The sequence below is a fragment of the Elephas maximus genome, chromosome 2 (genome assembly GCF_024166365.1).
Source record: "Elephas maximus indicus isolate mEleMax1 chromosome 2, mEleMax1 primary haplotype, whole genome shotgun sequence".
Taxonomy (NCBI): domain Eukaryota; kingdom Metazoa; phylum Chordata; class Mammalia; order Proboscidea; family Elephantidae; genus Elephas; species Elephas maximus.
In genome coordinates, this window is record NC_064820.1 from 77924605 (window position 1) to 77952114 (window position 27510).

Below are 27510 nucleotides of genomic sequence, written 5' to 3' on the forward strand. Positions count from 1 at the left end.
CTTAGGGTCACTGAGTCCATTAGAATCGATGGCACACAGCAACCACATTCTCATTGATCAATCACTTCATAACTGATTTGAACAGTTCTCTGGTATCACTTTTCTCAACTTTATGAAGAATTTCATGCTTTTTTTAAGATTTCCAATTTCATTTACATTGATTTTTATTTTATATTTTTACCACACTCGCTAACCATACCAAGATCAAAAGAACACAAAAACATTACAAAAAGATCTGTTGCTTTGCAGAGATGGGATGGCTGGAGGATGGATGCCAGCGTTAAGCATGGGGAAGGATGAGTGGGGGAGGGGGCTGCTTGTGTGGGTTAGTTTTGTAAGCGGTCAGTTCATTTTTGGAATATTTTTATGTTTAAATAACTTTTGCTTCTCAATGTAACCTTACAACTGCTGGGCCTTGGAAATGAGTGTTTTGGTGACAGGGTCTTCTTACATATTCCGCTTAAGACTCCTGTGAGGTCGTCTGAGACGATGTTTGTAAAATTCTTAGTACAGTGCCTAACACACCGTTAGCCCTCCAAACGTAGTTATCAATAATATTGATGAACATGTCTGTGAGCATTACCTGTTAACTGGTTTTATGAAAAAGCACACAAGCCAAATATTATTAGCAAGTTCAAAGATGAAATCAGTCACAGGCTTTATTTTGAATCGGATTTTAGACTATTTCACTTTGAAGCAAAAATGCAAGAAGCCCAAAATTTCATACAGTCAAGTACTGATTTTTTTTTTTTCTGGAGTAATTTGAATGTTGTATCTACTTGCTATTTTAATTAAAGAAAAAAAAAAACTGTTATATCGAAAATGGTCTAATAGTTTTCTTTAGAGCTAAATAACAACTGAAGATATTTGGATCTTGTGTATACCTTGTAATATGTCTGAAATACTGAATCTTGATAATCCTTGTGTAATATTCCCCCCTCCCCCATACCTAACGTTTGTGGCTCTTTACTAACGCCCCAAATCATTCCCTGGTTTCTGCCAGCAAGACTTGGGAAATATTTTGGCTTTTGCTTTCCCGAGAAATATTTCTGGAAAATCACAGTATGATTTTTTTTTTTTTTTAAAAAGTACTTTAGTCTGAAACATTTTGAAATTGCAGGTGGAGAACTCAGCATTAGGAAATAAAATGGAGTGCAGAGCGTCGCATGGACATAGTGCAAATCTATAGCACATGGAGAGCTTAGGCAGTTGTAACTTGTCTAGCAAATACCAGCTTCTGTTTTATTATTCAACTCCATGTGAAAGGAGGCGTGCCGTAGTTGAGCCGTATAGCCTGCTAGTGAGTACAGAACTTACTGCTCTTGGCTGTGAAAGAGGAATTAATTTTAGGAAAACCCGAATGGAAATATAAATTTTTTAAATATATATAAGTTTGAAGTCAGATGGTTTTATTGAGTATATATTTGCCCCAAATTATTTTGTCCATAACTCATCTAGGGAATCCTCATATGGTTTTTAGAAGGTTTGAGACTGAGATTGAGAACGGCGAGGACTTTACTTTTAGTTTATACTGTAAAACCTACGAAAGCTGGAACCTGTGTAAGGTGGAAACCTGTCAGTGAAAACCCCCCAAAAAACCCCTAAAACCCAAAAAACAAACAAACAAAAAACAAGCCCATTCCCACTGAGTCAATTCTACGGTCAGTTCTATAGAGTAGAACTGCCCCATAGGGTTTCCAAGGAGCGGCTGGTGGATTTGAACTATGACCTTTTGATTAGCAGCCGAGCTCTTAACCACTAAGCCACCAGGGCTCAAAAACCTAAACCCATTGCCATTGAGTGGATTCTGACTCACAGTGATCCTATAGGACAGAGTAGAGCTGCCCCCTAGGGTTTCGAAGGAGCAGCTGGTAGATTTGAACTGTGACTTTTTGATTAGCAGCTGAGGTTTTAACCACTGTGCCACTAGGGCTCCTGTCAGAGAAGGAAAACAAATATTTTCCACTCACAGGAGAGATAGAACAGTGGTAAGACCGCACCCTGTCCAAGGCGGAAAACTTGTGAGACCCAGAAAAACAAGGCAGTCACGTCAAGCTCTGGCTCTCACAGGTTTCACTGTATTTTCAAAAAGTGAAAAGTAGTTTCCCTGAAAAAGGAAGTGATTGCTGTTCAAAATGGTTTAAAAATTTTTTTATTGAAAAATGGCAAAAGACAGAGTAGACAGGAATGATGAAAAATTTGAGTTATTAAAAATAAAGTGAAATGTAAATATTATCCAGTATAGCTCTTGCTATGTCACCTTTTTGGAACGCTGGTGGCTGACTGGTTAAGAGCTTGTCTGCTAACCAAGAGGTGGCAGTTCGAATCAACCACCCGCTCCTTGGAAACCCTATAGGACAGTTCCACTCTGTCGAGTAGGGTCCGTATGAGTCAGAATTGACCCGTCGAGGCAGGCGTTGAGGCAGTTGCCTTGTACTGACAGAAAAGTGGAAATGTATGGAGAAACCTGATCCTTCATGAAACCGTTACGTTGGATTCTGCACTCTGGGTCGGCTCACGTGCACCTTCTCACTGTACAGCTATGTAACCACGCAGGCTCCAGTGAGTTCCGCAGACTCTACATGTCCTGCCTTATCCTATTAGATCTGGAGGCCAACTATTGGGAAAGCACTCAGAGCCTGACAAGTGGGAAAAAGGATTATTTTTGTAGGGGCAGATCTTCAAATGTGTCATGCCCCCTAATCGAGTAAAAAAAAAATTAGCAAGTAGCCTTGATTTATGTATTTATTTATAAAAAGTACTGCTGTAACAAAGTGTATTCTAAAACATGCACAAAATTTAAAAAGATTAAACATAGTAAAAACTATTTTATTAATGATAACCCTTTTTATTCTCAGTAAAAATATGGATATACAGTACCTATCAGTGAGAGTAGTAAGATGAGCATGTGCCATTATTTTTGGAAACCTTGGTTTAAGAGTTTTAATACTTCGTCATACTTCAGCTTGAATGTCTGGTGATAAGTGCTGGTTACTTTGAAAATGGTTTTGAAGTGTGTGATTGCCGAAAAAGGTAGCTCACTAAGATGTGTATAGATTGTAATAGAGGTGTACTGCTAGCTGTGCTTATAAATCAGGAATTTATGTTTTCATCTCATCCCTCAATTATGCAATATTATTTTTTGTTTAAAGGTAGTAAATTCCTATCTTCTCAGATATCAGTCAATTTTCTGGTAATCAGAAGTTGTTGCATTTTTAAAATATAAAATTATGACATGCCCATCTTGGAAAATTAAAAAAAATAGGTGGTTGTTGCCATTGTTAGGTGCTGTTGAGTCGGTTCTGACTCATAGTGACCCTATAGTGACCCTGTGTACAACAGAATGAAACCCTGCCTGGTCCTGCGCCATCCTCACAATCGTTGTTATGTTTAAGCCCATTTTTATAGCCACTGTGTCAATCCATCTCCTCGAGGGTCTTCTTCTCTTTCACTGACCCTCTACTTCACCAAGCAAAATATAGGTTAGAAAGCTTCCCCACCTCCCCAAATTGTAAAGGATGCATACATGAGGGTTTTTGTAGGTGGCAAACTTTAAATAATTTTTGTAAGAAAACCACAAAACAATGAAAATATTTACAAATAATCCTGTCCTTACCATGGCATGTGCTATATGACCTGAGTTTCTTTGGAAGTGCATTGTCTTTTTTCACTTAATAAAATATCACCCTTTTCTTCAAGGGATGGGTTATTAAAAAAAAAATGTTATTTAAAAAACATCTGCTAGGAAAATGCAGCCACTTTTCATCTTAGAGCAAGTCAGCATGTTTGGAAGACTTCTATTTTTGTAAGAGAAAGTTGTGTAGTATATGTTTGACAAGTTTTTAAAGTGCTTTCCCACAATGTAACCAACAAACTTCAATGTGGCAAAAGTCTTCGTGGTCACTTCCTATTTAACTCCAGAAATTGTAAAGACTTGACCATGATTGCAGGTCTTATTTCTATAAAATTCACCACGTTGATTGATGTCATGGAGAACTCAGTGTGCTGCTTTCAGCTTCAAGTTTTTGGTTGCAGTAACTTGCCCATGGATGACACAGTGAATGAATTTCACATGTGGTGTTTTTATAAAACTTCTTCTCAGAGCAGCTGCCCTATCAGTGAGGTCCATGGTGGTGCAAATGGTTTGCACTTGACTACTAACCTAAAGGGGGCCTGGTGGCGCAGTGGTTAAGAGCTCCACTGCAAACAACCAAAAAGTTTGAATCCACCAGTTGCTCTTTGGAAACCCCCTGGGGCAGTTCTACTGTGTCCTATAGGGTCGCTATGAGTCGGAATCAATTCAATGGCAATGGGTTACTAACCTAAAGTGTGGCAGTTCAAACCTACCCAGCCGCACCATGGAAGAAAGGCCTGGCAATTTGCTTCTGTAAAGATTACCCATTGCTGTCGAGTTGATTCTGACTTATACTGATCCCACAGGAGTCAATTCTGATTTATAGCAACCCTACAGGACTGAGTAGAACTGTCCCATAGGGTTTCCAAGGCTGTAAATCTTTATGGAAGCAGACTGCCACATTTTTCTCCTGTGGTGTAGCTGATGGGTTTGAATCACTGACCTTTTTGATAAGCAACCAAACACTTAACCACTGTACAACTGGGGCTTCTCTCTGTAAAGATTACAGCCATGAAAAGCCTATAGGAGCGCTTCTACTCTGTAATACATGGGGTCACCATGAGTTGGAATCGACTTGATAGCAAGGGGTTTGGTTTTTTTGGTTTGGCCCTATAAGTGCTTGTGCCTGTACAGTTCTCCCACAAAGCATTCTTTTTATTATTAAAGAAGTAATTCACTCTTGGGATTATTTCTCCATATTTTCACCAAAAAGTGGTTTTTTGTATATTTTATTATTAGAGAAAATCTAGCAAATGCCATAAGCTGAGTCCTGGAAAACATCTGTATTTCAATTTAATTGTATAGCAAATCTCCCATACAGCTTAATTTTTTCTAGTACTTGCTTCTTAAAATATTCGCTTGTGTCTTCAACAGGGCTTGCTCATAAAGGAATGCATTTTAATTTTTTGCTTTATTATTTTCTGCATATTATTTCAGCCATTTTTTTTTTTTTTTTTACCACTGCCTTTACTACAGTAATGCATTTTTTTTTTTTGCTATTAAGTAGAAATCTTGAAAGGGCCTTCTAATTTTATTATCAAGATTAGTGAAATTTTGTAAAGTACTGGAATTGTGTATGGCACGACTATAAACATCAATGTAAAATTGCTAGTATCTTGAGACACAGGATACACGGAGGATGAGGGTCATGGTCTATGATAACCAAAAAACAAAACCTGTTGCCATCGAGTCAATTCCAACTCATAGCGACCCTATAGGACAAAGTAGAACTGCCCCATCTGGTTTCCATGGAGCGACTGGTAATTTGAACTGCTGACCTTTTGGTTAGCAGCCATAGCTCTTAATTACTGCTTCACCAAGGCTCCATGGCCTATGATAGTGAATATAAATTCATATCTAAATGCCTTCCTGATAATTTTGAATTTTGAGAGGATAAACTGGTAGGCACTCTTGCGTTGGTTATTATTTTTATTTCATAGTGTGATCGATGAACAATTCATATCAGGAATGACAGTCTCAGTAGTGTCCTATCCTGTTGTTACTGTTTTTTAACCTGGAGTTTCTTTTCTGGACTCTTTAAGCCATTTGTCCGATTTGAGAGGTTAGTTTCATTAAAAATGTGTAGTATATAATCCATAAAGCCATTTAAGCGGTCCATATAAACTGCCACAGGCACAGTATGTTGAAAATGATGGGCCAAGTCTGAGTAAGGGTCCCATTGTTCTTAACCCGTCAGCCTCTTGGGACTCTTGGTCTGCCCTCAGGATGACTCAGGGGTCATAACTTGTGACTTAGAAGGATGCCAGTGCCGCAACATGTAGTATTAGTAAACCTTAATTTAAATTAACTCATGAAAAATAAGTAAAAATAGACCTCAAATTTTCTTCCTTGCCAAGTGCATCCTTTGAGGATGATAGTGCAAAATGTTATAATTCAGGTTGCTATGTGCCTGCCCTCTTAAGAGTATCCCCTAACTACTGCATTGTGGTGTGGCCTGGGAACCAGGGCTGGGCTTCACCAGATGAGCAGATCCCTGCTGGGGCGTGGGGAATGGATGAGTCTCCCTGTCTGCCCCATTCAGTCTTCTCATGCAGCCCACTCTTCCTTTCTCTTGTTTTCAGATGTGAGCAGCTTGAGGGCTGGACCACTTCTTAGTTATCTTTGTGTTAATGCCTGGCACACAGTAGTCGCTCGATGGACCCATTTTGAGTGATGCTGGATCTTTTATCCTATGCAGGGAACCAGTTTCTGGTTGTTCTTTTTAAAGGGGCAGGCACACCCAGGGACAATCGAGGATAAATCTATGTGTAACCAACAGTCTGGTTAGCATGACAGTGGACAGCATCCCCCCAGCATGATTCTGGAATGGAAATATCTGGCCTCTGGGACCCTGGTGGCACAGCAGTTAAGTATTTGGCTGCTAACCTAAAGGTCACAGTTCAAATCTACCAGCTGCTCCTTGGAAACCCTTTGGAGTAGCTCTACTCTGTCCTGTAGGGTCACTGTGAGTTGGAATTGACTCAATGGCAATAAGTTTTTTTTTTTTTTTTTGTAGGATAGGCAATAGAATTATGGTGTCACCATCCTGTCCTTCCTGGTCTAGTCAAAAGTGGATTCTCAACTCCGATTAGCCTATGATCTAAGTGGTTATCTAAGGAGAAGCTTTTGACATGCTTATGTTGGTTTTTTTCGGGCTTTTGACATGTTATTTCTATTCTCAGAGTAGTTGGTGGGAGAATGTCTGGGGCCATAGGTTTCTCTTATGTGTGGAAAGTAATGAGAAAGAAGAAAGGAGGGGGCTATTTTATATAATTGGAGTCCCTGGGTGGTGCAAACAATTAACGTGCTCAGCTGCTCACTGAAAGGCTGGAGGTTGGAGTCTACCCAGAGGTGCCTCGGAAGAAAGACCTGGCGATCTTCTGAAAAATTAGCCACTGAAAACCCTGTGGGGCACAGGTCTATTCTGCTATGCATGGGCTTGCGAAGAGCTGGCATCGAGTCTACAGCAACTTTTTTTTTTTTAATTCAAAAAATTTTATACAGATACCACCTTATTCCTTCATTCCTTTGTAATTTTGTCTCTGTGGTTTTCCTGTCTAATGAGTTTACTCCTTCCTCGATGACAACTGAAGGGTGGGATGCAGAGGGTGCTGCTAGTTTGCTACACGTGGCCGCTTGCAATAACTGCTCTCCTTGATTATTTTCATTGCAGATGCGGAAGCCATGGAGTTGAGCTGCAGCGAAGTACCTCTTTACGTAAGTTCCTGAGCGTTTGGCTTCCGGTCTAAGTGGCCCTTCCTTAGACTCAAAACCCATGAGACTGAAGCGAGGAGGACTGTTTTGCTTCTATTGAATTGAGGCTTTTTACAAACAACGCACTGAGTGCTACTTCAAGGATTTACATGGAGGCTTTTAAAGCTAGTTGGCTTCTGGTTCCAACCTCTGGGTTTTAATTTTATTTCCCTCAGAGCAATTTTTTCAACTGTGTAATTTATGAACTTAGACATGTTTACTCATATGGGTGATTATGAACATATTATTTTATGATAATTATCCTGATAACAGCCAAAACATTTTCTGTGTGTGTCTTTTTAGGGGGAAAGTTCAGTGACAAACTGTGTCAGCTAAAAGCCTGTCATAGGAACTCAAAGGGAAAAGGGACATACTATATACAGAATCATGGAGGATTAAGTGACAAAGATACCCAGTGAGAATCCTAGTCAGATGTGCCCTCTGATTTAAGGGAGGGTTCCTGTTACTGGGAGTAATAGGCAAGCGAACTGTCTCCTCACATATAAGATGGCAGAAGACCTCATCCTCTCTCGTGCCTTCCCTTCTGTTATTGATGAAACCTCTTTCCTTGGGATCTGACTTTGCTGGTAGGAGATGAGCCTGGGCAGGTGTGTGTGTGTGTGTGTGTGTGTGTATGTGTAGGGGCTGTGGTTTCAGGTAGCCTTTGGATAATCAATTTATAAGGTACAATAAGAGTACTGGATCGAGAATGAGGATATGACCTCAATTCAAATTTATCATCTCCCCCTTTGATCTTGATTCATTTGTCTAGTCCAGATATTTTATATCAGTGGAATTATACAATGTTTTTGTTTTTTTTGTAACTTGCTTATTTTACTCAGTGTAACATTTTCAAGGTTCATCCTTGTTGTAGCATGTATCAGAACTTCATTTTAAAAAAAAATTATAGTAAAAACATATGTAACACAACATTTGCCAATTCAAATTTATACTTGATAGAGCAACATATTATTAAGTAGCTGGAGCAAGTTTAATCAGAATCCTCACTTGATTAAAATATATTCATCTACTTTCCCTTGCCACCCTTCACTCCCCAGCTAACTAACGAGCTGTCTTGTCTCTCTCTTTCCTGCGCACACTCACAGACATGCTTGTGAATACCCCATTTATTCTCTGGAGAAAGACATAATAATAAAATAAACTAATTTCAGAATAGCAACAAAGCTGTCTCCAGGATTACCCAGTGGCCTACACTACTCTCTCTGGGTTGTGATTTGCAGGTCTTTAAATGTGTCTCTAGACATTTGGGTTGGCCCAGCCATAATTAAAGATAAAAAAAGTCTGATCCAAGGCTAAATTATAAAGTACTCTCAAGTCTTGCTGTTTGTGTCCCTTCCTCCTCTTTAGGTATACCCATTGTGCCCTGCTTCCCTACCTGAAAACAAATGAACAAACAAATCCTCAAACCTAATCATAATATACAACCTTGTGGTTGATCAACATGCTAGTAGCTATTTGAACTCAGACCAACCAGTTTATGACCAGACTAGGGTCGGAGTCAATCTCCATTGCCTAAGGAGAGAGGAGACTTAAACAAACCAAACAAAGGAGGAAAAAAAAAAAGATTTTTAAATTATCAAATAATATATGCTAATGGGGCCATGGTGGCATTAGAGGTTTAGAGCTCAGCTGCTACCAAAAGATCAGCAGGTCAAATCCACCAGCACCTCCTTGAAATCTATCGGCAGTTTTACTACGTCCAGTAGGTTTGCCATGAGTTGGAATCAACTTGATGGAAGCAGCTTTTGTTTTGTTTTTTAATATGCTAATTAAAGTCAAATAAAAAATACTCAAAAGTGTTAAGAAAATAAGTCATTCATAATCTTTCCCCTTATAGATGATGTTGTTATATTAAGATATTAATAAATTTTATCAGTTTGAATGTACAAAATCTTTTTTCTCATTTTAACATTTCTGAAATTGAGATGTTCTTATACTCACTGTGCCTCCTGGAAGATGTCATGTTGGAGCTGTCATTACCTATGCAGGTGTGAGTCACATTGTTGGCACTTCAGTTTACTTATGTGCTTTGTTGGTACTATATAGATTAATTGCCTTCAAATTGATTTCACTGTGATCTGACATTAAAAGGCAAAGTTACAATGTACATAGACATACATGGAAATTGCAGAGTGTACATGATAAAATCTTTGTCTAAATAAATTTAGAAGAGATATTTTAATAAGAATAAAATTCCAGGTAATAAAGCATCTTGTCATAATTAGCAATTTTTCTTTTAAAGTGGAATAAGATGATGCATATAATAGTTGATGGCATCTTAGATTAGATGAAATACATTATTTTTAACATAACTGACTATATAGGTATGTATACACACATATATTCGTATACATATACACCCACACACAACACACACACACGCATATGTTGTATCCTGCTTTTTTCCACCTAACAGTATATGTCAGTGTTATTGCAAACTGACGTAAGCCAATCTGGTCATTCAGCTTCCTACAGTAAGAGATCAGAGGGGATACGTTATCGTGAAAACAAGTCTTGAACCATACTCCGCCCAATGAGCAACATTAACTTATAGAGAGCTGGCACAAAAACTACACTACGCTCGTTTCTGTGTCTTGGGGGAAGGCTTCTTCTCTGCTTTCACTTGTATAGTCTCTCCTAGCTTATTACAGAAAATTACTTTTTTTCTTATAACACACGTTTATTATAAAAAATTAGAAATAGAGATAAGCAAAAAGAAAAAAAAATACAAAACTTCACATTTAATCTCATCATCAATGGTAACCACTGCAGACATTTCGGGATATATCCTCCCAGAATTTTATCTATATTTGTGTTGAATCTTATTGAAGGTCCTTTTGGCATTTATTGAGATGATACTGTGTTTTCTCATTTGACTAATCATGATTTATTGGATCTCTTAATTCTGATAACTTTTATGCTGTCTTAGCAGTTCTACTTAGTTGATACACCTGGTTCTTTTGGAAAAAGAAATTAAAATAACTGGCTGGTCTATAATTAAGATAAAACCCAGACAAAGTTAGAAATTGTGAAGAGCCCACAATATGATGCCTATTGTATGCTACTGCACTGGCAAAATCTCATTAAAGACAGGTTTAAGAAATGTAAACGACAAGATTTATCTCAACTAGATCACATAGTAAATGCAGCAGCAATGATGGAGGAAAAATATTGATAAAAATTGTTGTTGTTAGGTGTCATCCAGTTGGTTCCAACTCCTAGCGAACTTATATACAACAGAAGGAAACACTGCCCAGTCCTGTGCCATCCTCACAGTCGTTGTTATACCTGAGCCCATTGTTGCAGCCACTGTGGCAGTCCATCTTGTTGAGCGTCTTCTTTTTTCCAGCCCTCTACTTTACCAAGCATGATGTCTTTCTCCAGGGACTGGTCCCTCCTGATAACATGTCCAAAGAAGTCTCACCATTCTTGCCTCTGATAAGCATTCTGGCTGTACTTCTTGCAAGACAGATTCGTTCATTCTTTTGGCAGTCCTTGGTATATTCAATATTCTTCATCAACGTCATAATTTGAAAGGTGTCAATTCTTCTTTGGTCTTCCTTGTTCCTTGTCCAGCTTTCACATGTGTTTGAGGTGATTGAAAACACCATGACTTGAGTCAGGCTTACCTTAGTCTACAAGGTGACGTCTTTGCTTTTTAACACTTTAAAGAGGTCCTTTGCAGCAGATTTGCCCAATGCAATGCATCTTTTGATTTCTTGACTGCTGTTTCCATGGATATTGATTGTGGATCCAAGTAAAATGAAATCCTTGACAACTTAAATCTCCTCTCCATTTATCACGATGTTGATTATTGGTCCAGTTGTGAGGATTTTTGTTTTCTTTATGTTGAGGTGTAATCCATGCTGTAGGGTGTTGTCTTTGATCTTCATCAATAAGTGCTCCAAGTCCTCTTGACTTTCAGCATGCAAGGTTGTGTCATCTGTATAACACACGTTGTTAATGAGTCTTCCTCCAATCCTGACTTTTGCCCACTCTCTCAAAAAGGACACCTCATCCAGATCGTCTTACAGATAATTTTTCCTTTGATTACAACCTGTTTTGATTGGATTTTAGTAGCATTTTTTATGGTAAAAACGCTTCTCTGCCTCTATGTTTGTGTCTCTATAGAGAATCCTTCCTAAAGATATTAATATAGAGATGTTTTTATACCTTTAGAAGATTTATGAATATAAATTTTTTAAAAATTTTGCATTTGTTTTGCTTGGATTAATTAAGACATTTTTCTGTTTTAAGTATTCTTTATTGTCTTCCACTGTTGTTTTTACCTTCTAGAATAATGACATACAAGGGTTGAAATATTTTGTTATGGTTGTTCCCTACTTAATTTAACTTTTTGTAGTGTCAAGTTTTTTTGTTTGTTTGTTTTCAGTACAGTTTTAGATTCCATTACTTTGTGTTTAGTTTCTGTATGTTGTTGCTGTTAGGTGCCTTGGAGTCGATTCCAGAAAGAAGGAAAACTCATTGCCGACTCGTGATGATCCTACAGGACAGAGTAGAACTGTCCTATAGGGTTTCAAGGCTGTAATCTTTACGGAAGCTGACTGCCACATCTTTCTCCCCCAGAGCAGCTGGTGGGTTTGAACCACCAACCTTTTGGTTAGCAGCTGAGCCCTTAACCATTGCACCACCAGGGCTCCTAGTTTCTATATAGCATTTTCAAATCTCAGCTGGTTTCTTCTTCTGTCCACATAATTTTATGTAGAGATATTCTATTATACTGCATTGTGAGCATGAAACATGAATTTACATTTCTTTTCTGTACCTCCTAATAATCTGTTTCAGAGGGAGGTCCAGTTTCTGATTCTGTCTCTTGTGCTGGAGAATTTTGTGGCTCTTTTATGTTTGCTTACCTTTAGGAAGGAGACTCTATCTAGAATTCCTGAGCTCAGCCACAGATTCACTTATACAAGGGGCCACTCTAATTTTTAAGATGAAGCATCAGGGTCCACTGAGTTACTATTGCAGGATAAGAGAGACATTGTACTATAATCAGGTTAGAGAAGAAGCAGTGGTCAGCAAGACTGGCAGCCAAGAGTTTTATAATATCGATTTGTAGAATTTAGGGATGTGAGCATTGCAAATCCAATTTTCAGCCTCTGGGCAGCTTCCTACATCTGTGCTTTAAGGGGCACTGAAGGAGCAGCTCTCTAAGGCCAGGCTGTTTGCCCCCCTCAAAACAAGCAAACAATAACCCAAAACAAAACAAAAACCCCAAAACAGCAAAAGTCTGCAATCTGGTGTGAAAAAAAGCAGTTGCTTTCGAGTTTATTCCAACTCATGGCAACTCCATGGGTGTCAGAGTAGAGCTGTTTTCCCTAGGGTTTTCAGTGGCTGATCTTTTGGAAGTAAATCTCCAGGCCTTTTTTCCATGGATCCTCTGAGTGGATTCGAACCTCCAACTTTTTGGTTAGTAGTGGAACGTGTTAACTGTTTGCACCATCCAGGACTCCAACCTGATTTGAGGTCTAGGATTAATTTTCAGGTGAAACGGTAACACAGTACTAGGGGAGTGTGTTTTAAGCTAGCAAAGAGCTGTAGTGGTGAAGCCAATGAGAAGTATGAAAGTCTGGCAGGGTGCAAATTAGAATCAGTTAATTGATCTAAGATGTGTATTTCTGGCTTAAAACTCTCTAATTGACACCACTTGGGAGTTTGAAAGCCCTATACAGGAAGTCATAAAATAATTTTTAGATGACAGCTTGTTGCTTTTAGTCTCATTTTTGTTGTTTTCTAGTTTGTACATAAAAGAAAACTATGCGAGAACAGCTTAAGAGATTTTGCTTGTTGGATCCTTAAATGAATTTTGAGAGAGGAAGGTATTTTGCCTTCACAAGCCAATTGTGTGTTTTTTTGCTGGTATTTTTTGATGACTTCTTAAGTTGAGCTTTCTTGAAACTTTGGTGGGTCAAGGAAGGTTATAACGCAAATACATGTTATGCTTATTTACTTATTTGTCCAAAAGCTTCCTTTTTTTACATTTTTTAAATATAAAGTATAATTAATATTGATCTTCCTAAGGAATCAGTTTAGTGCTGTGAATAAAATAAAAAAGCTCTTTCTTGAGGAATTATTGGTCTCAAATGTTTTTTTCCTCTTTTCTCGATGAAATAGCTTTGTTTTAAATGATTATGTAAATAAAGGCTATAGAGATATGTAAAATTACAAAGAAGAAAGTAAAGATCACTTGAAATTCTACTTCTGAAAAAATTTTTACTATTTTCATGACGTTCTTTTCAGGAATTTGTTTTTGCAAATGCACGTGTGTACACACGTGTGTGTGCACACACGGCGTTCTATAAATGGAATCATGTGGAAAAGCTGTTTTTATTATCTTGGACAGCACTGCCACCTCATGCTTCCCTTCCTGCTCTCCCATGTAACTCTTGTTGGCACCTTTTGCAGCAGTTTTCAGCAGCATCAGCATCCCCTGGGAGTTTATTAAAATGCAAATTCTCATACCTTGACCCAGACCTACTGGGTCAGACACGTGGTATGGGGCTGATGAACAAAGCATTGGGGTGATACTGATGCACATTCAGGTTTGAGAACCACTGACCTGGTGTATAAAAACCAAACCCATTGGCGTCGAGTTGATTCCAACTTACAGCAACCTTATAGGACAGAGTAGAACTGCCCCATAGGGTTTCCAGGGAGTGGCTGGTAGATTCAAACTGCTGACCTTGTGGTTAGCAGCCACTGTTCTTAGCCACTGTACCACCAGGGCTCCAACCTAGTGTATAGGTTTACATATTTTTCTGTATTCATATAATCCCACTGTATACCTATATACAGATACATAAGCTTTAATAAAATTATTTAAAAAAAAAAAAAGCTGGATCATATTATGTAGACTTCTCTATTTTTTCCAACTCAGCTATACTTTGTAGAAACTCCTCCAAGCCATCAGGCATAGCTCTAATTCCTTGTTTTTAATGAATGGGTGTGGATTAAGCTACTTCCCTGCTGATGGTCATTCACTTTGTTTTGGTTCTTGGCAATCATGAAAAATTATTCACTAGAAATCCTTGTCCATATATCTTTATATATTGATGCTTTTATCTCTATGGGGTTAGATTCCCCGGAGTGGAATTGCTGGGGTAAGGGTGTACGTATTTTAATGGCTTGCTTTGCAAATGAGATGTAACAGTTCATGTTTTATTCAGGAACTTTCAGAAATATTACATGTCTATTTGTTTTAGTCCTCTAGCTTTAATAACTGATAATTTTGATATTAGGGATCGCGTGCTCATTTTCATTGTATAAAAAAAGGTATTGTGTTAAGTTTTGTATGTTAAATTGATAAATGTTTAAAAAAGTCATAGATGTTCCCTGGTTTGTTTTAATGTTCCTTTTTTTTGCCATGGTGCTTCATTTCTGCCTTTTCTTGCATTCTGGCTAATATGAGCATCTTGAATCAGGGCAGAGTCTCATGACATCAGCACAGGGTGCATCTGTCAACAGTGACTTCTGCGCCCTTCCACCCGAGACGTATTGTGCAGACGTGCTGACTGTAATGACTGACTGAGAAGAATGTGATCGTCCTTTCTCTGGAGGCTGCAAATTGTGTAACTGTTTGGGCAGTGGAGTTTTTGTTTCAGTAGCTTGTTGCCAGCTGGATCTAAGCTGCCTCCCCATTCCTCATTTTATGCTTATGTTATTCTTTTATTCTGAGTCACAATATCCTGCTGTTTTGTACAAAGTATGTTAGTTGCTGCTGGGCTCACTGTGCATATTAATTGAAGGTATAATCTGATGTTTGGAGATCTAATCTCAATTTAGCCAACTGAGCTAACCCCTCTCCCCTTCCACTTTTTCTAATTTCTGGGTCTTGGCGTAGCTTCCTCATGGTCTGGAGTCCTTGGTCGAACTTATTCCTTTGGTCCCAGCTTTGAGGAGGGAGGGCCTATGTGCAGGGCCTAGGTTGTCTGGGTAGATTCCTTGCTGTCCCAGGGCCATTTCCTACCCAAGGAGGCAGCTTCCTATTGAGGCAGCAAGTGACTCTGTTGCTTTGTTCTGCACTCACCTGGCAGACGCCTCCTTCCTGACTCCTGCAGAGTCCCTTTGCCTTCTGGTTCCTGCTTCTGGTTCCGGCTGAAGGAAATCCTGTCCTCCAGATGCTGCCTCCTCTCTGGCAGTGGTTGTGCATCCCTGAGGGGCTGCCTCTGACTGGCGTCTCTCGACCAACAGCTAGGAATCTTAGTATGTGAGGGCACCTTAGAGACCTTTGCCTGGAGCCCTCACTCTGCACATGAGGGAATTAAGGCTTTGAGAGGAAAAGTGTCTTACTTGACCCAGTTAACTTAGCTGGTTTGACACTCTGGATTTTTAAATGCTACATTGGAAGCCATAAAATAGTTTTTCCATCAGAAAATTTGTTAGTGGTGGTGGTGTTGTGTGCCATTGAGTAGATTCCAACTCGTAGTGACCCTATAGGACAAAGTAGAACTGGTCCATAGGGTTTCTGAGGCTGAAATATTTATGGGAGCTGATTGCAAATGGTGGATTTGAGCCACCAGCCTTTTGGTTAGCCGCCAAGTGCTTAACCATTGTACCACCAGGGCTCCTTCTTGTTAGTGGTAGAGCCCATAGTAAGCCTAGGGCTTCTGACGACAGAATTTTCCTACCTTCACTGGATGACTAAGATGACTCCCCCCATTGCTCTGTCACCACAACTCAATTTCCCTACTGGCCAGGTACTTGGGACACGATTTGGTTTTTCCCTTCCCTAGGGTCTCCCTTGGGACTTATAACACGAAGAATAGCGGTGCTTCCTGGTCCGTAAATTGAAACGTCTCATCTTTTTCACTTTTTTCCTGCTAGAAATGCTGCCTGTCTATACAAGTCCGGTACCTCTAAGCCCGTTTGCACACAAAAAGCTGTGCTTAGTAATTGACTGTCATTTGCTTCATCAAGCTCCATAGTGCAGGCTGAGAGCGCCATCCCTGGTCTTGATCTAAAAATTTCATTATCTCAGGTGTCAGAGGGCATGGGGGACGGTATCTTTTAAAATACTACATTTCATTTGTCATTACAGGTAATTCTGGCTTAGACAGTGGAAGAGAGGGAGGCTTTTGCCTTAAATTGAGTTCTAGATTACATTTCCAGTCCAGTCTAGTTGCCATCCAGTAGATTCTGACTCATGGTGACCCCATGTGTATCAAAGTAGAACTCTGCTCCATTAGGTTTTCAGTGGTTGATTTTTCAGAAGTAGATCGCCAGGCCTTTCTTCTGAGGTGCCTCTGGGTGGACTTGAATCTTCAGCCTTTCAGTTAGCAGCCGATCACGTTAACCGTTTGCTCCACCCAGAGACTAGATCACATTATTTACTTTGTGCAAATTTGCGTTTAGCAAACTATATTAACGTTGCTTATGTCTTGACTTAAACACAGCAGCATGCCCATCTCACCTAATTGCCACTGGTTGGGTGGTTTCCATCATCTTTGTTTAATCGGAGCATACTGAAATCGGCTCTTTTTGGCCGCTTTTGCTTTCTAATGATTAACTTGATCTTTTCCTACCTTCCTGTGTTATGAATTGAATTGTTTCCCCCCAAAATTGTGTGTTGTAAACCATCACCTTACTCATGGATGTAATCCCATTTGGAAATAGTGATTGTTGTCATGTCGATGGGGCCATGTCAGTGTAGGGTGTTTAAAAGCCCTCCGCTTTTTGGGATGTAAAAGAGCGTGTAGGAGAAAGTAAGCCCAAATGAAGAAAGGTTGGTGCCACATAGAGATCACCAAGGAAGCAAGCAGTCGAAAGGGACGAGGATTTTCCGCCAGGGTGGACAGAGAGAGCCTTCCCCTAGAGCCTGAGCTCTGAATTTGGACTTCTTGCCTCCTAAACTATGAGAAAACACATTTCTTTTCGTTAAAGCCACCTGTGGTATTTCTTTTATAGCAGCACTAGAGAACTAAGACACCTTGCTTTTCTCTCTGCGTTTTCTCCTGTTTTCCTTCTGAGGAGGCAAGCTGCAAAGCAGCGTGTTCTAGTCATAGAGTGAAGAGAGTCAAGGCAACTGTTTTCACCTGTCTGGCCAGCAGCCACATAATGTCACCCCTGTGAAGTCTTGAGCTGTTGCAAGAGCTTGCTTGATGTTTCTGGCAGGAGCGTAGGGGAAAAACCACTTCTCAGACTTGAGGAAGACCTTTGATTTAGAGCTGTTATTTAAATCCTCCGTTCGCTTCATCTCTGCCCAAACTCTAAAAGGAACAGCACCCTTCCAAATACAGTGGCTCTTTAGGGTACACCCTCCCACCCCCACTGTCATCACTGAGATAATATGCTTGTGGGAAGAGGCCCGAAGGTAAAACATACATACAAATACAGGAAGCTGCAGGAAGAATTAGCCCCAGCACACATCTTTGAAGGAATTTCTTTGGGGGCGTGGACTGTGGGGCATGGGTAAATAAGGACCAAATGTTCTTAAAGTCTGATGTTGTCTCACTTCCCATATTTCAGTGACACTCCCATGCTTTTACTACAGAAATTTGAAGTAATTGACACTTTTGTTCTATTTGAGTTTTAAAATTTATTACCATCTTAAGAATTTTAGGCATGACGGATATGGGCTAGATTTTTCTCTGGGAGAACGCTCAATAGAAGAAATAAGATGTGATTCAGTTAGAGTGTTTTATTTACAAAAAGATGTCTGTTATAGAAGGTATGATATATAACTATAAAAAAAAAAATTCCTCCCTCCTGAGGGTGTGTATGTGTGTGTTTTGAATAAATAGGGTTGCTGTGAGTCACAATCAGCTCCATGGCACACAACAACAAGAACAACAGTTTTAACATGTTATCTTTATTGAAACTGATCTTATGAAGGTCATTAGTTTTGCTCTTCCTTGGGGTGTTTTTTCTTAAGTCCCATTTAGTGCCACACAGTATTCCAGGCACTAAAGTTATGGCAGAGAGTGAGGTAGACAAGATTCCAGGTCCCTGTTTTCCCAGAACCCATGTGGGAGTGGTGAGACAGACAATATGTAGGTAAACAAATAAATAAGAATTCAGATGGTGGTATGTATTAGAGACAATACAATAGTGTGATATGATAGGGAATGGTGTGTGTGTGTGTGTGATTATATAGGGTGAGATCCAAGGGAGAGCCTTTTCTGGTAGAGGGCTCAGAAAACCCAAAGGCCCTAAAGTAGAAATGAATTTCACGTATTTGAGGGACAGTGCAAGGCCAGCGTGGCCGGTGCACGGATTGGGAGAGGAGGCGAGGTCCGAAGTGGGCAGGCCCAGGTTACATAAGGCCTTGGTGGCCATAGTAATGCAGTGAGAAGTCTGCAGGAAGTCTAAGGAGGGGAGTTAGTGATCTGATTTATACTTTTAAAAGTGTGCTTTCAGTGTCCACGAACTCTGCTGGTTCTTTTTCAAGTTATCTTTCTCTTTGTTTATTGTGCCTTCTCATCTGCTTCTGTGGGTTTTCCCCAGGGCCTTCTCCTTTCTCCTCTCTTTCTAGGAGAGCTCATCTGTTCTTGTTATTTCACCCACGACTACCCCCTTGAACCCACCTACGTGTGGGCCCTCTAGCCCTGACCTCTGTTCATGCCTCATCGTATGTTTCCGGCTGGCCTGTTGGCTATTACCACTCAATTATCCAGCCCTGACTTCAAATCAGATATGTATATATACAGCTTCTCAAGTTCTTCTCTAAACCAACTCCCCTTTCCAACTTCTGATTTCCGTTGTACTACCACCATTCTCCCAGGCATCCAAACTTTATGTCTGAGTCTTCTTGATTTCCTCACTTCCTTTATTCTCTGTGCTATAGCTGCCAACCAAAAGGTCAGCAGTTCGAGTCCACCAGGCGCTCCTTGGAAATTCTATGGGGCAGGTCTACTCTGTCCTATAGGGTCGCTATGAGTCGGAATCAACTTGACGGCAGTGGTTTTTTTTTTTTTTTTTTAATCTCTGTAGCTGATCAGTTATCCAGACATGTTGATGTTCATAAAAAAAAAAAAAAAAAAATCTACTCTGTCCTATAGGGTCGCTATGAGTCGGAATCAACTTGACGGCAGTGTTTTTTTTTTTTTTTTTTAATCTCTGTAGCTGATCAGTTATCCAGACATGTTGATGTTCATAGCGGTCCCTTTTTTCTCCTTTGCCATTATCCTAATTCACCTTTGGGTTGTTAGCCTTTCAGAGTTTGCCACTTTTTTAGACTTTGCCAGTACCTTATTCTTTCCTTCAAACATGTGTGTTTTTTCTTTACAATTATCTCTTGCTGTTCTAATCAAAAGTCTCTCTCTATGCCATGGGCTTTCTTTATTCTTTTACTTCCAAAACATTGCCCTAGCTTCTCCAGTTCCACAACCAGGAATATCTGTGAAGTGGAATGAGAGATAATGTCATATCTAGCTTATGATACTGAACAGCTGTACGTTTTATATCTTCTTGGCAGTTTTCTAATGATTGTTTTCACTTAATGGGTTTGGTTACCATTTGGAAGCTGCTTCCTACCTCCTGGGTATGTTAGCAATAATTGAGGTTCATTACCACCCTTGGTGCCTTGGGTGTGGCCTTATGGCCTGAAGGGTTGGGCTTCCAAAGGCGAGGCTAATTCAAAGAAAATAACAGCTTCCTGCTTTAAAAAATGAATTGAAAAAATTAAAGAACTACTAAGTAATACTAGTCTTCACATGTAAGTAGTACAAATTATTTAGAGCAAAACAGAAAAACTTGGGTCCCATGAAGTTGCTTAAAAAATAAACTTTTTTAATGTATGTATTATGTACCAAGCACTGTACAGTATATACTTTAATGTCTTTAATTTTTACAAAAACTCTGTGACGCTAGAATTATTATCCTTACGTTACAGATAGGAAAACTGAGGTTCAATGAAGTAGAGGGATTTTCATCATCAAGCATTTTCTTAGTTATCTAGTGCTGCTATAACAGAAATACTACAAGTGGGTGGTTTTAACAAAGAGAAATTTATTTCTTCACAGTAAAGTAGGCTAAAAGTCCAAATTCAAGGTGTCAACATTAGGAGAAGGCTTTCTCTGTCAGCCTTCTCATCAGTCTTCCTCTGACTAGGAGCTCCTCTGCACAGGAACCCTGGGTCCAAAGGGCGTGCTCTGCTGTTAGCACTGCTTCCTTGGTAGTTAGAGGTCCCCAACTCTCTGCTTGCTTCCCTTTCCTTTTTATCTCCTGAGAGATAAAAGGTGGTGCAGGCCACACTCCAGGGAAACTCCTTTCACATTGGATCAGGGATGTGACCTGGGTAAGGGTGGTGTTACAATCCCACCCTAATCCTTTTTAACATAAAATTACAATCACAAAATGTAGGACAGTCACACATTACTGGAAATCATGGCCCAGCCAAATTGGTATATACATTTTTAGGGGGACGTAATTCAACCCATGACAAGGATGCATTTACTTTGGACCAGGGACTGTGACAGCACAAATCTGAGTGAGGTATGGTCACCCGATGAATCATGGTGGAACTTGGATTTGAACCCCATGTCTGCTGACTCTCAGTCCAGGATTTCTTGATTACACCACAGCTGTCCTGTAGACACAGACTGTTTCTTACTCTTCATTATTTCGCAATACCTAGTGCACTACAGTCTTGCAGTAAATGTTTGCTGATTGAATTTCTGAAGAGTCATGGGAGGGGCAGGCTTGCTCTCTGAACATTTATAGGAGCATCTCAAGTAATGGCTATGATCATTGGAAGGAAAATCCAGCCAACAAAATGGTTGATGGTGGTTAAAGATGGTTCTTGGTCACATATATGGGATTATATAAAACCCCGGGCTCCTTACTCTCCAGCCATATCCTCCTCCCCTTGGTTCCTCAGTTCCTCTCAGCCTCTTCCTACCTCAGGACCTTTGTATGTGCTGTTCCCTCTACCTGGCACAGGCTTGTCTCCTCCTCCTTTGTATTGTTAAATTCTTACTCACTATGCAGATTTCAGCTCAAATGTCACACTCCCAGTAGAGTCCTCTAGACATCTGCAAAAGACCTCTTTAAAGTGTTAAGAAGCAAAGATGTCACCTTAAAGAGTAAGGTGTGCCTGACCCAAGCCATGGTGTTTTTAGTCATCTCACATACATTTGAAACCTGGACGATGAATAAGGAAAACTGAAGAAGAATTGATGCCTTTGAATTGTGATGTTGGCGAAGAATATTGAATATACCATGAATTGGCAGAAGAATGAACAAATCTCTCTTGAATGAATAGTTGTGGTGTAGTCAAGAAATCCTGGACTGAGAGTCAGGAGACACGGGGTTCAAATCCAAGAAGAAGAAATACAGTCAGAATACTCCTTAGAAGCAAGGATGGCAAGACTATGTCTCACAGACTTTGGACATGTTATCAGGAGGGATCAGTCCCTGGAGAAAGACATCATGCTTGGTAAAGTAGAGGGTCAGTGAAAAAAAGAAGACTGTCAAAGAGATGGATTGACACAATGGATGCAACAGTGGGCTCAAACATAGCAACGATTATGAGGATGGCACAGGACTGGGCAGTGTTTTATTCTGTTATATATAGGGTTGCTGTGAGTTGGAACTGACTGGATGGCACCTAACAACAACAATAACAAGACACCTCGCTGTACATTTTGATGCATAGTTTTGAGATTTTTTTTGTTGTTTTGTTTAATGTCTCCTGTATTAAACTAGTAGGCACGAGAACAGCAAGAGATTAAAAAGAAAAAGTTTTTTTTTTTTCCTGTCCAGTTTAATGCTTGGCACATATTACCTGGTCAAGCCATATTTGTTGAATGAATAAATGGTTCTAATTTAGCTTCACTCAGTAAACAGTGGTTGAGGGTCATTCTGGAGCATTTCTTAACTTCATTGTTAGCTTATTTCTATACTGTTGTGTAAGTTTTTCTAGCAGTATGTGACCATAATTTAGGGATAGGCAGTAGTTTTTTGAAATTTTTTTATTTTTGAACTCCAGGTACACAGAGTCAGAGGCAAGGTCAAACAGGAAGGGACTATCATCACAACAGTCAGTAAATTGGGAAGTTTGGAGGGAACATACCTCAGAGTTTGAAACTTAACAAAATTTCGAAGACACTATCTGGAATATATCAAAATTATGTAATAAAATTGTGAGATTTCTCTGAGGTAAGCAATTCGTATGAGAATTAGAATTTAACAGAGAGGAGATTCTGTTAAAGTAGTAGGGGATGAAAAGCTTACCTTCTATAGCAGAAGATTCCCGAAAGATCCTCTAACTCAGGAAAGCTTATCCGTGAACTATGCCACTTGAACTTTCCTTTGTTTGTAGCCCCCTTCTTTGACATTCTTTACTAGTATCTTCCAATATCAGTTATTTTAATTCTTTACTAGTATCTTCCAATATCAGTTATTTTAATTGGGGTCTTTTACAAAAATCATTTCACTAGTACCTTACCTGTTTAGAGCACCTTGTACTGCCCAACACATGCCATTTCATTAGAACAACGCATCATTATTTAACTGAGGAGGAGGAGGAGGACATGGAGTTATTAAATGACTCACCCTAGGTGTACTCACGCAGGTGTTAATTCACACAACAACTTTCTGTGCCAGGAACTAAGTGAGGTACAGGCAGGGGCAGATCAAGCTTTTGTGGAACCTGAAGCTGATATAATTTGGGGGCGGCGGGGGAGGGTTCTCTTTTAGAAAAAGAATATAAAATTATAAATAAGATCAAAAGTGAGCATTTATTTAGAATACAAAATTACCAGATTTACAAAGCTGAAAAATTCCATAAATATCACAAAGCCCCCAGTCCAGCCAGATTAAAATGCCCGCAGACATTTCAGTGTGTCTGAGGGGGAAATGAGTGGAAGGAGATAGGCAAGCTTAACTAACTGCAATTAAGATATCTTTTTTTTTTTTACCCCCCAGCATAGAATAATTTTGTTTTAATTATTTTTCTGTAATGTATTTCATCTATCACATTTTGGGTAAACAGCAGATTCTAAGGTAATTTCCCAATAGTCTCTGTTCTTGTTTTCCTCTAATGACCATCTGGTGACCAACCTAGACTTGTATGGGTCAAATCATATACTGTTTAAAAAGGTATCTTAGTATTGTAAATTAAAAAAAAAAAAAAATTTTAGAAAAAAAAAAAAGCCTGTGTGAACATATTGCTTGGGGCCCTCTCAGGGCTTTGGAAAGGGCCTCAATACTCAGGAGCTCAGAAGTGTGAGTTTCTTTCCTTTATGACAAATCTACCTCTGGGCTCAGGGTGTACAAAGATGGAAGAAGCAGGCTGTCCCACCCTCAAGACTTCCCTAATCTGGAGACAATCTCATAATCACATAAAGTGTAATAAATGGTAGGATCAAGATGAGTTTAGCATGCTCTGGAAACCACGGGAGAGGCTCAGGGAACACCCTCAGGATCTGGCATCTGAGCTGGATTCACAAAGGCGAGTGGGAATGCTCCAGGCCAAAAAGCAGGAAGAGTGGTCCCAGGAGAGGGCACAGGCTGAGAGAGGGCCCTGATGCTGTTTGGAGCTGTGTGATTGGTGGGAAGGGTTGAGGGAGCCTGGGAGAGAAGAGACTGGAAGGACAACATCGCTAGTGAGAGCAGAGCGGACTTTGGAGCCAGGTTCTTCTGACGGACCCCACCCCAGTGTAACACAGTACGTGAAGTTCATGCGTTCTCCGTGTACTTAGACTTAATTTTGCAAACTCTTTTCTCCTACGCATAGAAGAGAAGAACATCAGCTGTTTCTGACAGATGGTAGAATTATTGAGGTCAGAGTCAGCAGCCCAGTTCTTCCCCTAGAGCTCTGTGTGGGGCACAATTTCTGAATAACTGGGATGGTTCTACCCATGGAACAGGTAGCCCTGATGCCTGAACCGTTTGAGGGAGTTTCACAGCCAGGGCCTCCTGCTTGGCCACTGAAGTTTCTCGTGTCCCCAGGGCCTTTCCTTTAACACCTTCCTTCCTTTGTGCAGGTCAGGAATAGAGAAGGGAGACCACTAGGCAGAGATTGCTTTAGGGGAAAACTCATAAAGGAATTTAGAGATAGCTGCTGGTATAAATCATGTTGAAAACTAAGTTTATCTTCTATGAAATTTCCAAAGACTTCTGTGCCATCTTGGAATTTGAAATGATCAGGCTGTGAAGCAGCATAGAGAGCTAGTCTCTGTGGGTGATTTGGGGTGGGGGAAAGTGGTGAGCAGAGGCTGAGCTGATAGGAGGGAGTTTAAACATCTAGGTCACCAAAACAGGATACGTTTCAGCATCTGACATAACCGTTTATTGCTCACAATATAGCTGTAATTGTAATTGTTATTGAAAGTGACTTTCTAGAAAGAGGAAGCATAGCTCCTTGTGTACTCCCTTGAGAACAGGTAACAAAAAAATCTACAGGAAAAATGAAGTGATTCATTTTCAGCAGACAGCTGATAATTTAATAGGGTTCCATCGTTAGAGGATTAATCCATTTTAGTGTATTTGGCTACCCATAAATTAGACTGTTTGTGGGTCAAGTGGGAATCATGCATTTTGCCATTTAAACTCATTGTAAAATGTTGTTTCAAAGGAGTAGTGCATATTTTGGCAAGAAACTGAAAATATTTTGCGTGAATCAAAATATAAAAATATTCCAAGGACTAATGGAACAAACATGAGATGAATGACTATTTTTGGTGAGAAGCCCAAGGGTGACTTTCATAATAATGCAATTGCCTGCTTTTATTTTGAATTGTGGCTTTTATGGTTCTTTATACCTCTACTGTATTCTTCACTAAGTAATAAAAGTATTTTAGAAAAGTTAACTATAAATAAAGTCATGTTTTAGCAGGAGAGCACCCTCTTTAATAAAACCCAAAGGTGTGTAGTGATATCTTATTATGGTCTCTGGTATTGAACTTGGTAAAGATATTTGAAATGTTTAGGTGGCCATCCCTGGAGTGTGGATTCCTGATTAGTGTCTTTCGAATCTTTCAAATCCCAACCAACCTTCACCCTACCTCAGGTGCGTTTTAAGCTAATCAATATAACACTTTGAAATTATAGGCATTCTTTGCTTTCTGAATATATTTGGATTCTGAGTTGAGACAGTAAAAGTTTGGATGGTGAGCTCAGATAACAAAGAACTATTTGGTTCCTGAGGTTTGGGTAGGAGAAATGAGAGTTCAGATAGCAAAGAATTTGTCTAAAAAATTCTAACTGGGAAGCCAGAGTTCAGAGACTGGGGGCTTGGAAAGCAGGGATTGTCTCTATTTTAGTTAATTGTCATGCAGGCGACCTGGCAGGGAAAGCCCAACCAGTCAGTTTATGCAGATGCCTGTGTTATGGTTAACTTGGTGACATTTAGTTAAATTGCTGGAATGTTGCTTAAGAGAGGATAATACATTTCTATGATGCCTTGCAAATCCAAATCCAGAGTTTTCCCATTCTGGGTTTGGTGTTCTCTGATCCTGACTTTATGGATTCTTTACTTTGATTCCTAGAAAGCAAGCCTTTAGGGTGTATGAACAAAAAGGAGACAGACTGGTTCCTCTTGGGAGTTTCCTGTGGGAATGGGACTCCCAGAGAGACGGCCGTCCCCTGGGGCCAACCTCAGAAGCCCCAGAGAGGGAAGGAGGTCACGTGGTCACAGGAGTTATTAATTAGACAAATGTGTGTTGGGCACCCGCTTACCTGCTTACCTGCCTCTTTCCTTTCATTCTTTAATGACTTAAAAATCTTCACCTGCACCTTTCCAAAATTGTGTGTGTGTATGTGGAGTGTGAATATTACCTGTCAGTGTATAGAGGTGAGTCTCTGGGTGGTGCAAACAGCTCACAAGCTAACTGAAAGATTGGTGGTTCCATTCCACTTAGAGGCATATCAGAAGGCCTGATGATCTACTTTCCAAAAATCAGCCATTGAAAACCCTATACAGTACAGTTCCACTCTGACGTACAGTGGGGTTGTCATGAGTCCAAATTGCCTTGATAGCAGTTGGTTTTTTATGTATAGAGGTAGATGTAAACTTCACTCTCACTTTCTGCAAGGCACGTTGGTTTGAAAGAGAATTTTTGAAAGTAAGAAAAATGACAACGTGAATGTATATATGAGTGGTACTATATGAGTCAGAATCGATTGGACGGCACTGGTTTGGGTTATGGGAAGGGAGTGAGGGAATGGCATTTAGGAAGTTTCCTGCTTTGACTACGGTGGGTTGCTGGGAGATCTATGCTTCTGTCCAGGTAAACTAATGAACGTTACTGTGTTGGCCTCATGAGTCCACCCATTGACCCAGGAGAGGTCAGTGAATCTTCTGGAAATACCTAAAATAAACCATTTACCTGTTAGGAAGGAACTGCTTCAATCTCCTTCTCTTTTGTTGTTGTTAGGTGCTGTCGAGTCAGTTCCGACTCATAGCAACCCTGTGTACAACAGACTGAAACACTGCTGGGTCCTGAGCCATCCTCACAATCGTTGTTATGCTTGAGCCCATCATTGTAGTCACTGTGTCAATCCATTTCATTGAGGGTCTTCCTCTTTTTTTGCTGACCCTCTACCAAGCATGATGTCCTTCTCCAGGGACTGATCACTCCTGACAACATGTGCAAAGTATGTGATGCATAGGCTGGCCATCCTTTCTTCTAAGGAATGTTCTGACAGTATTTCTTCCAAGACAGATTTGTTCATTCTTCTGGCAGTCCATGGTATTTTCAATATTCTTCACCAACACCATAATTCAAAGGTATCAGTTGTCTTCAGCCTTCGTTATTCATTGTCCAGCTTTCACATGCATATGAGGCAATTGAAAACACTATGGCTTGGGTCAGGTGTACCTTAGTCCTTAAAGTGACACCTAACACTTTGAAGTAGCCTTTTGAAGCAGATTTGCCCAATGCAATGCATCATTTGATTTCTTGACTGCTGCTTGCTTCCATGGGTGTTGATTGTGAATCCTAGCAAAATGAAATTCTTGACAACTTCAATCTCTTTTTTTTCCTTCTTTTTATTTTTTTATTGTGCTTTAAGTGAAAGTTTACAGTTCAAGTTAATTTCTCATACAAAAACATATACACACATTGTTATGTAACCCTAGTTGCTCTCCCTATAATGCGACAGCATACACTCCTTCCCACCTGGTATTTCCTGTGTCCATT

General features: G+C 39.9%; 1 protein-coding gene across 3 annotated transcripts in view; it reads left to right on the forward strand.

Annotated features, from left to right (window-relative positions):
• Positions 1-27510, forward strand: part of ARHGEF28 (Rho guanine nucleotide exchange factor 28) — a 391051-nt gene that overhangs the window by 61162 nt on the left and 302379 nt on the right. For all 3 annotated transcript variants that reach the window (XM_049865615.1, XM_049865633.1, XM_049865625.1), the window contains exon 2: positions 7308-7351. In XM_049865615.1, coding sequence (XP_049721572.1) covers positions 7319-7351 — 33 coding nt within the window. In that variant the 5' untranslated portion in view covers positions 7308-7318. The remainder of the gene's footprint in view (positions 1-7307; positions 7352-27510) is intronic.